Below are 15,343 nucleotides of genomic sequence, written 5' to 3' on the forward strand. Positions count from 1 at the left end.
GTCTTTTCTATAGATCACTCTTGTTTCTTTTAAAATATTTCCCTGGAGTTACGTTTCCAGGAACGAGATTAGTGGGCCAAGACCTATGTACTCTCTATGGCTCTTCCTTTGTATTATCCTATTGATTTTTCAAAAGGCCGTGCATCACAACTAAGAGGAAGCAGTTCATTACAAACCTTCAGCAACAGTATCACTGAAGGTCTCTCTTATTTTGTAGGTGTAAAATGATACATAAAATCTATATATATTTTGTAAATTTTGAATACCAGTGCAACATGTTTCCATGGATTTGTTGACTGTATTTCTAATTTTACTTCTTTATATCCTCACTAACTAAACCTGGAGAAATTATGAGGAAACTCTGGAATTCTTTAAGGAGCTTCCAGGTGATAGTCTTTTTTTTGTTATTTGTGCCCATCTCAACTATTTATCTGGAAATATATGTATCCCTAGCGTCCATAAGGGCAAGAGATCATATCTACTTTATTTATGTCTGTATCTCCAAACACCCATTACTTCATCTATTCATTCACTCATCACTCAACATATATATCGAACTTTGGCTGGGTTCTGTGTGCTGCCCCAGCACCAGGGAGACAGCAGTGCACACAGATGTGACAGGGTCTGACTGTGCTTTAACATGATCTCTGTCTGCTGTACTGCATTGTGTATTCTGGAGAATGGCCAAGGGCAGGAAGACAAGGAACAATGCTCCAGGTGAGAGGTGAAGGTAGCTGAGGTCCAAGATCGGCGGTGGGGGTGGTGCACAGGGCATCTTCACACGAGATATAGTGTGGAGGTTGAGCTAACTATTCCCAGCATGTGGCAGGTACTAGATACTTCTTTAACAAGAATAAAAGCCATTATACATCCTATTGGTTTCATTTTGTAGTTCCCAAACAAAACAAATGCATATCACTTATCTCAACTCCCTAAGGTAAAATGTCCCCCTTGTTTGGCATTTTATTCTCTCTTTACCTCGCCCTGATGCTCACCACCAATCTATGACTTGTCTGGGTGAGGGTTCAGACACCACCCAGGTGGGATCACTGCCATGACTTGACAGGGGCCTTGCCTCGCTCCTGATTCTCACTCTGGCTAAGACTCCATGATACAAGATGTCCTTACAATGGCCATCCTGACTCAAGCCCAAATCCACAGAAGGAATATGGAATACTGTAAATGTCTATTTCCTCTTCCAATTCCCCCATTCATCATTAGAACTAAACTAGGGGACATTAATTGAGAAGAGGTCACAAGAGGGGAGAGAGAAGTAGGTGAGGTACCTGGCTTGTGGCAAGAGTCCAACTCTCCCCCTTTCAGGAGATTCCAGGTGATGCCCTCCTGTCTCATGGTTGGTGGAAAAGAAGGTGAGGTCCACTGGACCGGGGATAGAAATGAGTACCAATGGCCAGATGGTCTTCCAAGGCAATAAAAGAAGAAGTAAGTTCAAAATAGAATGATTTTTAAAGGAGCATATGATGGTAGCTATAGAGATAGACCGTGTTTATGTGTTCATTACATTGGGGACTGCCTATATTTTGAGCTTGAGTCAACATTATAAACCACATTCCTTCTATGCATTCATTCAACGCACATTTACTGAGTGCCTCTGGGGAGGGTAGAGATGAACAAGACAGAAATTCTGTGTTTACATGGAGCTTATGGTGTAAGACAGGAGACAGGTGGATAAACAGATATGTAATAGAAGTGCTAGGAAGAGGTTAGTGCGGGGAGGAAAAACAAAGCAGGGCAAAGGACAGACAGCAATGGGCATAAAGGCTATTTTAGAAAGGAAAAGGATTCTCTGAAAAGGCATCATCTGAGCTGAAAGAAACAGAAAATAATCCATAGGGACATCTGAGATACACAGACGGATTTAGGATACTTTTAGGACTCTAGGCAGGCATGGCTATAGAACAGTGAGCAAGGTCAAGAATAGGAGATGCTATCAGAGACAGGAGCAAATGTTAAACAGCATAGGCTCCATCAGCAATCTGGAGTTTATCTGACTGCATTGGGAAGTCAGCTGGTAAGTCTTGAGCACGGAGTAACCTGATCAGGCTTACATTTTTAGACATCGCTCTGTCTTAGAGAACTGGCCGTGAGCAGGCATAGCAATTACGCAGACTAGAGAGAACAATAGTTTTGACTTCAAGTGATAGCAGCAGAAATGGCAAGAAAAAGGTATAATTCAGAATATATTTTGAAGGTAGAGCTAGCAAGACTGGGTGATGCATTAGGTACAGACTGTAAAGAAAAGAGCAGTCAAGGATGAAGCCTAGGTTTTGGGCTTCGGGGACTGGGTGGAGAGTGGGATCACATACTATGAGAAGACTGAAAGAGGGGTAGGCTAGGGTGGGTTAAACTGGGCAGGAAATGAAAAGATCCATATCAGATATGTTACATTTGAAATCCCTGCCAAACTGAATCTGGAGCTTAAAGGGAAATACTTTGGCTGGAGATGTATATTTAGAAGTCTTCAGTACCTAGATAAATACTTAAAACTATGTAACTAGACGTGGTCTCTACCCTTGAGCATTCAGATTATAATAGTCACTCATCTAAAGACATCACTGAATCTAACGCACAATTGAACAAAGCATATGAGAACCTAAGCAGAGGCAGAAGGGGACAGCAATGCCAACTCACCTTTGGCACCAGCTGATGACTTTGCAATCCAAACATTGCCCTCTCCATCTTCTTTCTTTCTGTTATAAGAAGCCAGGAAGAATTCCCTTTCATCTGTCCTTGAGTTATGGATCGGTGGGTGAATTCCATTCTGTGCTGGAGCAACTGGGGTCTTGAGATTAGTTGGATAAATCACATAGGACTCTGGAAACCATGTGCAGGATTCAGCCAGGTCTGGGCTTGTCTTGATTAGCCTGACAGATGACAGAAGGTCAGTTTCCCTTCTTAGGACACCCTGCCATTCCATTCAGAAAAGCCAGTGCTTTCCCCCAGAGCTTGTCAAGGAGGCAAAGCAATACCAGGGCTGGGAGCTGCTTTTGTCTTGTTTTGCTTTGTTTTAAAGATTTTATTTACTTAGGAGCTGGTCTTTTTATCCCACTCTTCATTCTTGGCCTCCTTGAGCAGACCTATAACGCACTACTGGGCAGCACCCAGCTATGACATGCAACCCTAAAGGCATGCTCCAAGCAGTTAAAAAGGAACTTAATATCCAGGACTTTAGCTCCTTTTAAAATGCACCTCTAAGGAAAATTAACTTGAAGTAATTCTGAGACAATACTTTTTCAACATATATATTGTGGTTGAGCTAGATCCATGCTAAAAAAAAACAAAGTAGAGAACTTAGGAAAATATTTGGCTTACTAGAAAAAATACTATCTTGGCCCAACCCTCTGGAGAGCAAAGACTACTGCTTAGGAGCCTTGAAGAATTATCTGAAGACTTGTTTTAGTTCTTCATTTCTTCATTTCTTGCTTTTAGCTCAGCCTGGCTTCAATGACACATAAAGTAGGAATGTTTCTAATAGGGCACACGACTACAGTGGTCATAACTAAACATAACTCCAGCCCCCAAAATAACATAACGCAACGGAAGATAAAGTCAGGCCACGGGCAAGGCACTTAATAAATGTAAGGGCTTATGAAGGGCTTCCCAGTGCATTTACTCTCAAATCAGACCCCCGGTGGGGGCACACTAGCATCCCATCTCACAGATTAGCCGCTGGGTCACAGAAAAGTAAATTTCCCAAGATCATAAAGGTAGTAAGAAACAGCCATTACACAAGCCCCAAACTCCTGGTCCTCACTCGAAACTTACTCTTACGCCCCAGGAATTGGAGGCAGGAGGGAACTCACCCAAAGATATCTGCAGGCCTTCCCTAAGCTGTGCTCCCTCCTCTATCTAGAACAGAACTACTAATGTTAAGCCCGTGTTAAGATCTACTTGCAAAAACCACTCTATGAGCAAATGACAGAAATAATAAAAAGAAAATGGTTTAAAGATTTTATTTATTTATTTGACAGAGAGAGAGAAAGGAGAGAAGGAGCACAAGCAGGGGGAGTGGCAGGCAGAGGGAGAAGCAGGCTCGCCTCTGAGCAAGAAGCCTGAAGCAGAACTCAATCCCAGGACCCTGGGATCATGACCTGAGCCAAAGGCAGATGCTTAACCAACTAAGCCACCAGGGGTCCCGAAAAGAAATTTTTAACTAAGATTTAAAATAAAGTTATTTTTAAGCCAAAGGCAATAGAATGCGACAATTACTTGAATTCAAAGGAACAAAACCAATAAATTTCTAACTCACCAAATATTCAACTCTATCTACATTGGCCAATAAGGTGGCCACTAGGCACATACACTAGCCACACGTGGCTTGTGAGTATTTCAAATATGGCCAATGTGACACAGAAACTGAATTTTAAACTTTGTTTAGTTTTAATGTAAAAACTGAAGTATTGTAAAACATCTTTCCATTAGTCACAATTGTACTCTTTTGGTAGGATGACATTAACCACTGCATGACCTAAGATATTTTTGTGGTACTGCAGCGAGCACATCAGGCGCATGTGTTTCTAGTAGCATGCATAAACACATCACTGTTCTACTCAGGGACAATAGGTTCATTCAGTTCAAGTGACTTTATCTTCCATGCACTGCTGATGAAACATTGTATCGTGTTTATTATGCAGACAGCAGGAGTTACAACATAGCTATGCATATCATAATTGGTAACTAATGTGAAATGTCACTACACATCTAGTTAAAAAATAAGCATGGACAAATTTTTAAATTTAAAGCAATGGAATGCTACTGTTGCCAAATTATTTTTGGTCAAGTTAATGTGATAGCTTTATTCCCTTTGAGTTTGTATATTATCCTCATCTTCATTGCTAGAATTCCCTTGCCAGCTCTAAAGCTAACAAAAAGTTCATGAACACATTTCTAGTATAGAGCAGACATGCATTTAGCATGGCTTTGTTAGTGTCAGATATTTCTTCTTCTCTCAGTTTTTGATTCTTCTTCTTTTTTTTTTTTTTTTTACAATTTTATTTATTTATTTGGCAGAGAGAATGAGAAAGAAAGAGAGCATGAAAGGGGAGAGGGTCAGAGGGAACAGCAGGCTCCCCCCTGAGCAGGGAACCTGATTCAGGACTCGATCTCGGGACTCCAGGATAATGACCTGAGCTGAAGGCAGTTGCTTAACGGAGCCACCTCTTCTTCTTCTTCTTCTTTTTTTTTAAAGATTTTATTTATTTATTTGACAGAGGGAGAGATAGCGAGAGAGGGATCACAAGCAGGAGGAGTGGGAGAGGGAGAAGTAGGCTCCCTGAAAAGCAGGGAGCCCAAAACGGGGCTTGATCTCAGGACCCTGGGATCATGACCTGAGCTGAAGAGAGACACTTAACGACTGAGCCACCCAGGCGCCCTTTCTTCTTATTTTTTAAATCAAAGATTGATCCAGAATTGAGTGAAGATGCCAAAGGTAGAGCTATGACCAGAACAGTAAAGGAGAAAAAACAACAACCACAAAAAAGAACTGGTGGAAGATATGTCAGAAACTTCATAATGAATGGCAACTGCCACTTGCTATAGCAGAGTAAAATGAAAAAAGTTTGTTTGCTGTACAAAGGAGGCATTTTCAGCAAATACACAGTGAATTTCATAAGCCGTTTCCTCTCAACCACCAAACCAAACCAAACCAAGCCAAACAAAAACAAAAACCCAAAAAATGAGAGAGGCAAACCAAGAAACAGACTCTTAACTAAAGAGAACAAACTGATGGTTACCAGAGGGGAGTAGGGTGGCAGGAACAGATGACATAGGTGATGGGAATGAAGGAGTGCACTGCTGTGATAAGCACCATGGGTTGGATGTAAGTGCCGAATCACTAACTTTACACCTTGAAACTAATATTACATCCTATGTTAACCAACCGGAATTTAAATAAAAACTTAAAAAAACAATCAGTGAAATGTGTGGCTGAAACCAGAATTAACTGAGCCGAAACCAAGATTCAGACACTCAACTGCCTGAGCCACTCAGGTGCTCCAAAAGAAAACCATTTTAATGGCTCCTGGGTGGCTCAGTTGGTTAAAGGTCTGCCTTCAGCTCAAGTCATGATCTCAGGGTCCTGGGGTTGAGCCCTATATAAGGCTTCCTGCTCAGTGGTGAGTCTGCATCTCCCTCTCCCTCTGCCCCCCACCCCTGCTCATGCTCTCTCTCTCAAATAAATAAGCAAAATCTTAAAAAAAAAAAAAAAAAAAAAGGAAACCATTTTAGATAGAAATACAGTTAGAGGAAATATTCTGAGGAAAAGAGCCAAAAAGGTATTTTACAAAAAGTGAACAATCTTTAGCTAAATCATGAACATTGCCCAAGGAGCACTAAACCTTTCTAATAATATCAAAAACTGATTCAAAAGTTAAAAAATCTTAAATATTTTTCTTTAGTTTCAGTTGAGTTCTGTGACATGAGATGTTGCCCAATTTAATACTTTGGGTATGATCTGTCTCAAAGAATTTTCAAATACATGAAAAAGTATTTGTAGCCTCAAAATTATGAACCTCGAGGTGCCTGGGTGGCTCAGTGGGTTAAGCCTCTGCCTTCGGCTCAGGTCATGATCCCAGGGTCCTGGGATCGAGCCCCGCATCCGGCTCTCTGCTCAGCGGGGAGCCTGCTTCCTCCTCTCTCTCTCTGCCTGCCTCTCTGTCTACTTGTGATCTCTCTCTGTCAAATAAATAAAATCTTTTTTTTTTAAACATTTTATTTATTTATTTGACAGACAGAGATCACAAGTAGACAGAGCAGCAGGCAGAGAGAGGGAGAAGCAGGCTCCCCGCCGAGCAGAGAGCCCGATGCGGGGCTCCATCCCAGGACCCTGGGATCATGACCTGAGCCGAAGGCAGAGGCTTAACCCACTGAGCCACCCAGACGCCCCTAAAATCTTAAAAAAAAAAAAAAAACCCAAAACTATGAAACTTGTGATGTAGGTATTTTTTTTAATCTTTTAACATCTGTCAAAGAAGAATTTCACCTGTATGTGAAAATTTCTATGGTGACAGTACTTCAGCTAGGTTGGGTTGACATCTGACTTACTGGGATTTTAAGACTGATGCTTCTTTTATTGCTTCATTGTACTGTATGTTACATATCAGAAACACTTGCACTCAATTTTCTGAAGCCGGCTCTGTGAAAACTATCATGGATACAGTTGTTGAAGTGTTTTAGTATATACTTGTAAATGCTACAATGATTCCCCAGTATGGAACTGTTGAAAGAAACAGAAGACAACGGATTTAATGATTCTGTGTTTTCTGCCAGTGTTCACTGATTGAGAGATAAAGGAGTCCTACAATTCATTGTATTGTCAACTCGAAATCAGATTTCCTTGCAATAAAAGAAAATGCTCCCAAAGTCAAGAAATAATTATTTCACTCAATAATCAAACATAAAAATGGCAGAGGGATTGACATTTTCTCACCAATACCCACACTGCATATGATCAAGCTAAATTTAAAGCTCCAAGGAAGGGAAAAGAAGATCATATTTATGACCTAGCCAGACAAGTGTAAAAATTTTTGTTTCAACTTCATAATATAAGTCAACAATAATGAATTTTACATATTTTTAGAACATGACTCAACACGTAGATTTAAGTTGAAATCGCATTATGTAAATTGACTGCAAAAGTTAAAAAGTTTGAAGAATACTTTGTTGATATTGTTAAATTTAAATTTTCTTTTCAATTTATTCAATACTTCTTTTGAATTTAATGTTAATAATAAGGTTTTGACACAAGAGTTAGCAAATTTACTTAACTTGGGCATGGTTTTGAAAAGTCAAGTCAATTCTTCTAAAAATATGAACCAGTTTTGTCAATGTACATGTGACTATTATGGGAAAATGATTTTTCATTCAGTTACTGAAAAAGTTTATGTGGGAATAATCTAAGTATGTAAATCTCCTTTTCCAACCATAAATTTTTATGAAATCTAAATAGAGGGAAAGGATTTCAGGTGAAAATTTAATGTCTGAATTAAGATGTTCCAAAAATGTAAAATGTACACCCGATTTTAAAGACTCAGAATGAAAATAAAATACATAAAATATCTCATGAATTGTTTTTTCTATTAATAATACAACAAACTGATTATTTTAGATTTCTCTGGTCAAATAAAATATATTATTAGAGTAAACTGCACTTCTTCCTTGGCACTTAGTTTAACGTGGCTATTAGGAAATTTAAAATTACACACGTGGCTAGCATTCTCTTTCTGCTGGACAGCAACCTTTGCAATTGCTGCATTTCCTCATAAGCTCATTTGGAAAGAAATCACAATAGAAGACTTACTTATATATACAAGGGAGAAAAATTCACCATAGGAAAAGAAAGCTTCTACCCTGGGTCAAAAGAAAAGCCATTCGGGGCTCTGAGACTACAGCCTCAGGGCCTTGATGAATTTCTGAAATGCCCTGAAGTAACAGGAGGAAGGGACTTGCTGTAAAGGGTCCAGTGGAAAACCCTATTGCAGTTCTGGGAAGCCCTGTGAGGGATGCCCAGTCATACAGCCCATGGGTCCCATTTGTACAGATTAGAACCGTCTTAGCTCAACATTAACCGCTATGGCCATGGGCAACCGAGTTGTCTTCCCGGAGCTGCCATTTTGTCCCACGTTAAAATGAGAATATTATGTTTTTAACTCTCTGGAGCCCTTTCACACCATACAAGATTATGAGAGAGGGACAAAACAACAAAGGGACCATCAATTTCTGGAACTACTACAATCCCTTGCGGGACACCTGAGACAATGAAGAAAGCTTACACAAGAGGATGACAACCCCCAGCCACCATTTACAAGGTGCCATCACAAACCATGTCACATACCACAGAAGGACACAGAGTCAGGTATGATCACCACCCATCCACGTTTACAGATGGGTCACTTTTTTTTTTTTTTTTAAAGATGCTCAACATCACTCATCATCAGGGAAATGTGAATCATTATTTTTTTTTTAAGATTTTATTTATTTGTTTGACATAGACAGAGAATATAAGCAGGGGAAGCAGCAGGCAGAGTGAGAAGCAGACTCCCCACAGAGCAGGGAGCCCCATCTGGGACCTGATCCCAGTATCCTGAGATCATGACCTGAACTGAAAGCAGACGCTTAACCAACTGAGCGTCCAAGATTCAGACACCTACTCAGACCCAATCAAGACTCCAGCCATGTACTGACTCCACTTCATTATAGCTGCTAACTATGCAAATATGTAGAATGTTATAGATATGTATTTTTTACAGCTTCCTCTGTACTTACACTCATAAAAGCTTATACTTATAAGAGCTAAATTCTACCTTTATCTTCAGATTAAAAAATCATAGTAGGAAAAAGATTGAATAAACCTTTTTAAAATTTTTCTAAACGAATAATCTGGATAAACAATCATGTCCCACTTTTACTCTTAGTTCTGGTGAAACAATCTTTTGCATTCTAAATATGTGAATATGTACTAACAAGGGGCACCTGGGTGGCTCAGTCAGTTAAGCATCTGCCTTCAGCTCAGGTCATGATCTCAGGGTCCTGGGATTGAGCCCTGCACTGGGCTCTCTGCTCTGTGGGGAGACTGCTTCTCCCTCCCCCTCTGCCCCTCCCCTGCTTGCACACACACTCTCCCTCTCTCCCTGACCAATAAACAAAATCTTTTAAAATAATGTAATAACAAGACTTCACAAAGCTTTGCTCACCTTTAGGGATAGCTGGTGAATCATGAAAATCCATCACAGAGAGAAGTGGATACATACATTACTGCGGCCAGTGAGTGTAAACAAAAAGGGGAAAATAATGCCATGAACACCCAACCTAGATGGAGCCCAGAGAGAAATGCAAGTGGGGAAAAGAGCATTTACACTGAGTCATACCTTCCAGTGTCTTCTTCCCTAAGTGATTTGTTTGGCTACACACACATGTTCATTGGTCATCATGGAAAGAATACTGGAAACCTGTTACAGCTGCAATTTTAAGGGCACTACCCAGTTTTTCCCTACTCAAATGAAAACAGTCATAGCAGTGACAGCCATAATAAGAGTAATAAGAGAGCCTATACTTATGTAGTGTGAACATGACACAATGACAAACATGACTCAAAGCCAGTACACAAATCAGTTCAATTAATTCTTACAACAACCCTAAGGCAGTTGCTACTACTATCCTCATTTTATTTACATAAAAGGAAACTAAGGCACAGAGTCAAATACCTACTATTTACCATTGTGCTATATACTTTACATCGTCACCCTATTTAATCCTTGCAGCCACCTTATGAGGTAGATTCTAAGGCTTGGAGGGATGAGGAAATTTGCCCCAGCGAAGAAGAGGATGAGCTGGGATTAGAACCCAAGCTTCTCTGGAACTCTGAGATTTAAAAAAAATAAAAAATAAAAAAAAGAACCCAAGCTTCTGATCCTAGATCTTAATCACTGTATAATACTGCTCCCCTCCACCTCACCATACCATTCTTGTGACACCTTGCCATAACCGCACTGCTCAGAGATGGGCAGTGTAGCAGATAGTGGTATATCCTGCCCTGCTGTCCTTTCTGAGGGGACCCCTGGTTGCTGGGAGGTGGCTCCCAAGAGCTCATCATGCAAGCCTCTTCTCCAGGGTCTAGGCGCTGCTCAGAAATGTGGGAGGAGCTACATTTTCCACTTCCCCCACAGCCAGTGGCTGCCTGATATCGGAGCACAGAAGCCAGGTCCTCTTGTCTCAAGAGGCGTCTTGTCATGGCGTCAGGCTGAGGAGAGACTTCTGTTGAAACCACATCTTTGCTTGGCTTCTCCTCCTGCTGTCCGGCCCCCGCTTGCTTCCAAGTGAGTTTCTCCCAGGAGCCTCCACCTCTTCCCCCGCCCCATCAATCACCCACACAAGAAACCTGGTTTCCCCTCTGCTTCTAGGGAGCCTCCTAGGAGACAGACAGGCTTTATCAAGCACAAAGAGCAAAGTTTAAAACTGCAATCAAAGTAGCACAGAGGATGCTCCAGATCTAATATTGCTGACTTTTTAGATTAAAGTTATTTTTATCCTCTAAAAAACACAAAAACAAAAAACAACCTCACATTTTTGTTTAAGTTCTTCAGGATGAAAACGAAAAACATGTATGTAATGCTTCGAAAGGATCTTAAACACTTACTTCACTAAAGAAGCTTTGCGACACAGTTTGTCAGCCCCTCTGTAGTAATTCACCAACTGCATCAGCCCAGGCTCGTGACCTATAAAGGAAAGAGGAGGTTCAGAAGGGAAAGAGGACAGGTGGGAAATGACCATGTCAGCACCAGCATGTAGGAGAGAGAACAGCTGTGTCATGCCCAGTTTTTCTTTCTTCCATTTCAGGACTGGTTGGTGGAAATGGAACTGTTCCATTGCCCTGCACCTGTACTCCCGTTCCACAGCATGGCCCTGGAAACCCTCTCCGGCCCCACAGTGGGCATTAAGGTAACAATATCCTAGCTCTGCCAAAGACAGCTGCTGCTTTTGTTTTCTCTCCTTAGGGTAGAAGGGCATTTTCTATTTCACCTCTTTTTGATCCCTACCACACCCAACTCTTGGCTTAACACAGAAGGATTTAATAATCCTTGTACAATACAACTGTAACAGTCATGCTCTGACACCCCAACCTTGCTTTTCTACAGCCAACAGGGCAGGCAGTAGAACTATGCTGTTGCTTTTCTCAAGCACGTCTGCCTCTGCGAGCTTCTAGGAGAGGCACAAGAGGCGAACGAAGGTAGTGGAGAAGCCATGTCTCTAAAATCAGAAGCCCTGAGGACCTTCTTCTGAGTATCCTCCACAGAGAAACTCATCTTTAGTAAATCTTATTGGATTGTCCCCTCCTCTATAAAATAGAGCAGAAAGGATACAAACAAACACAAAGGCCTCCATTTTTGTTTAAAATCCTAACAAAATGCATTGAATTTCCAGCAACAAAAATAAAAGTAAAACCAAACAAAGGGAGAGTAGAAGATGCCAGAGGTAAGAAGAATACATCTAAGAACAGCATATGACTTAAATTAAAAGATTTAGGCACTAACTACCTCTCACTGTCTCCCCGGGGGAGATGAACCTGGCTTATACCTCAACTGTCTACCTTCTCATCTCCATGGTACCAACCTTCCCGAGACTTTACCTGGCTCTATAAGCCATCTCCTTGAGTTTCACACTTTAAGCAAAAACTAAATATCCCTAAGAATGAACACATATAACCATATGGCTGAGGGACGCTGTTTTCTTTTCCATAAAAAACAAGTATTTATCATCTGTCGACTCTGTGGTACTTGTTTAGGATTTGGGCCCTGTGAGTTTCTGCTCCTTCCTCCCTAGTCCTGAGCACCATAGCAATCCCAACCGCACCCCTGGTTTTCCACAGAAGAAAGTCAGTCGATCAGGCAGGGAAATGCAAGAGCGAGAAGGAAATACATGTTCTCAAGTGTAAGTAGTTCTTCTTTCAGGGAAGGTATTCTCTTTGCTAAGGGCTTCCTGAAGAGACAGGTTAACCAAAGGGAATCTGCAGGCACATTCCCTGTTGTCCCAAATTTCTGGGGGTTGGAATTAGCCCCTCCATGGAGTCCTCATCATACATACATCTTACATTTCTAGAACAATAAAAAGTTGTCCACGGTACCATTCCAAAGAAAAAATTTCCATAAGGCTATGCTAAACACCCTTCATTCCTGAAATCACTACAACTGTACAAGCCCCCTCCCCCCCAAAGGCTCTACGGAAGCTCACTAGTGGCCAGTTTTCAATCTGCCCATTCAACCCCTCCACCCTCTGACCACACCTATTTCTAAAAACTGTGTCCTCTGCTGGACATTGAACACAGCTCTCTCTGGGCTGCCCTCCAAGGCAGAGATGACTTTTCCTCGTTACTGATTGGTCCCCACCTCAGGAGAATTTTGGCAAGGAACATGGATGGCTACTGTGGGAGAGGCTGCATCTCCGGGATGACTGCGCAGTGAGGAGAAGCCACGAGACCGTTCAGGTCAATGGGATGTAAGTTGAAGTGATCCGCACAACTTCTGGATTACGTCATCTGGGAAGAAACTGCTGGTCCTCTCCTCCTCTCCTGTCCCCGGCCCCTCCCTACACGTGAGGATGCGGATATGGATGTAGATATGATGCCAAACCAGCATCAACCATGTGAGTGAAGGTTACTACCCCGGGATGAGCAGGTCAGAGAAGTAGGACGCAGGGGAAAGCTCGTATCCTGTAAAATCTGCATTCAACACAGCTGTAGAAACACTAAAGAAAGGCCGAAGTGAGACACCCTCCGGCCCTTCCCTGGCTTGGTTCATTTCTGCAGCTCCTGCTTTTGGCATCCAGAGGTCTTTTCCAAATCCCCGGTTCACCCGAGCCTTCGGGGAGCTGAGTCCTCAGGGTTTTCAACACACACAAGGATCCCTCCCGCGCCAGCATCAGGCAGGGTGGAATCCTCAGTGCAGAAAATTCCCAAGAGGACTCGAGCCCGAGGTCGTGCGGCTGCTCGGGAGGACCTGGCCCCGCCCCAGCTCAGCCCCGCGGGATTTGGGGGCGTCAGGCCGGGGCAGTGCGGAGCGCGCGGCCGACGCCCGCCGGGCTGCAGGGACCTGCCATTGTCCGGCTCCGGCGGCGGCGGCGGCGACCCCGAATCCGATTTACGGGACGGGAAGGCATGCGAAGCGGTGGGTTTAGACCTTTACGGATCCATTTTCTCTCCGCCCGAGGAACGACGGAGAGGAAGATTGATGACCTTAAGACAAAAGCGCGGGTGCTAACGGGTCGTGGGAGGAGCGGGAGGGCGGGGACGGGGAAGGGCTCACCCAGTCTCCCGAAGGGCAGCCGGTTCCTCTCGCCCAGCATCAGGTTGAACCTGGGGTTGTCGCGCCTCAGCCTCTTCCAGTGGCCGGTGGCGAGCAGCAGCCGCGAGACCTCGGCGTAGACGCTGCTGTTCTCGTCGCGCACCACGAAGGTGTACATGGCGAAGGGCCGTGCCCCCGGGCCGCCCGGGCCGCCGCCGCAGGGACCAGCCGGCCGAGGTGGCGGCTCAGCGCGGAACCCGCCCGGGCGCCCGTCGCCGCGCCGGCTCCCCGAGCCACTAGGGTCCCGGTGGCGCCGCGCCCCGGCGCCCGCGCGTCAGCCCGGAGGCCGCGCCCCCTCCCCCCTCTTTCAACTCCCGGCGCGGCCCCGCCTCCGCCCCGTGATGCCGCGCGGCCGCCCCCGCCCGGCCCGGGCTGGGGTGGAGGTGCTCTTCGCTGTGGCTCCGCGGCGCGTCCTGGGCCCTGGCGGGGGTCCCCGGTGGCTGGAGGCCGGCGGGGGCGCGCGCGGCTTTGACGCAGCGTTGGAAATGTGCGACCAAGGGAGACTGGGCGCGTCCCTGAGTCCCGGGTCCCAGTTGGGGGCGGTGCCAGCGGAGGATCCCCACCCCCCGCTTCTGCGCGGCACGCTGCGGCTCTTCCACCCCGACTGTTCCAAAGGGACGATTTGTGGATAAAAATGAAACGTTCCAACGCACAGTCCCACGTCTGCGGAATGGAAATGGACAAGGCAATTCTAAAATTTATACAGAAATGCAATGGTCGAAGAATAACAAAGCAATCTTGAAGAAGAAAGTTGGAAAACTTAACACTACCAGAAATCAAGACCTATAAAAGTTACAGTATTCAAATACAAAGCTACGGTAATTAAGAAAGTATGGTTTGGGCACAGGAGAGCAAGTAGACCAAAGGAAGGATATCTATCGATTGATATAGTCACTTGGTTCATAACAAAGGTGACATTGCAGATCAGTGGGGAAAAGGATGGACTTTTCAATAAATGAAGTTGGCTCAGTAGATGTACATTTGGAAAACAAAAGTTATTTTGACCTCTATCACACACAAAATCAGTTGCAGATTCATTGTGAGCTGATGCATCCAAATATGGAAGTAAAGCAATAAGACTTTTAACAGAAAGCACGAGAGAAAATCTTTATGATCTTACGCTAGGTGAAGATCTTAAAGAGGACACAAAAGTCTTCAGAAATAAAGGGAAAAAACTGGTGAATTAGTAACCTTAAAAATAAGAACTCTTATTTATCAAAAGACACCATCCAGAGAAGGAAAAGGAAAGCCACAGAATGGGATATGATGTCTGGTGTGTGTGTGTGTGCGTGTGTGTGTGTGTGTGTGTACATACATACCTGACAAAGGACCCATATTTAGGACACATGAAGAATTATAAATTAATAATTCAAAAAATTGACAAGCCAATTAACAAAAGAAGTGAGCTGGATATTTTAAGGGACAATCCAATGTAAGCTCTCAGCACAAGAGAAGATTGGGAGAAGAGTCATAGGAAGACACTAAATAAG

At 43.5% G+C, this 15,343-nt stretch overlaps 1 protein-coding gene across 1 annotated transcript in view; it reads right to left on the reverse strand.

Annotated features, from left to right (window-relative positions):
- TTL (tubulin tyrosine ligase) overlaps positions 1 to 14,127 on the reverse strand; it is a 37,495-nt gene extending 23,368 nt beyond the window's left edge. Inside the window, exons 1-3 of the mRNA XM_080813318.1 lie at positions 13,815 to 14,127; positions 11,153 to 11,231; positions 2,653 to 2,885 (exon numbers count right to left, since the gene is read on the reverse strand). Coding sequence (XP_080669444.1) covers positions 2,653 to 2,885; positions 11,153 to 11,231; positions 13,815 to 13,971 — 469 coding nt within the window. The 5' untranslated portion in view covers positions 13,972 to 14,127. The remainder of the gene's footprint in view (positions 1 to 2,652; positions 2,886 to 11,152; positions 11,232 to 13,814) is intronic.
- Positions 14,128 to 15,343: the final 1,216 nt, after the last annotated feature.

Source organism: Martes martes (genome assembly GCF_963455335.1).
Source record: "Martes martes genome assembly, chromosome: 9".
In the NCBI taxonomy this organism is placed as follows: Eukaryota; Metazoa; Chordata; class Mammalia; order Carnivora; family Mustelidae; genus Martes; species Martes martes.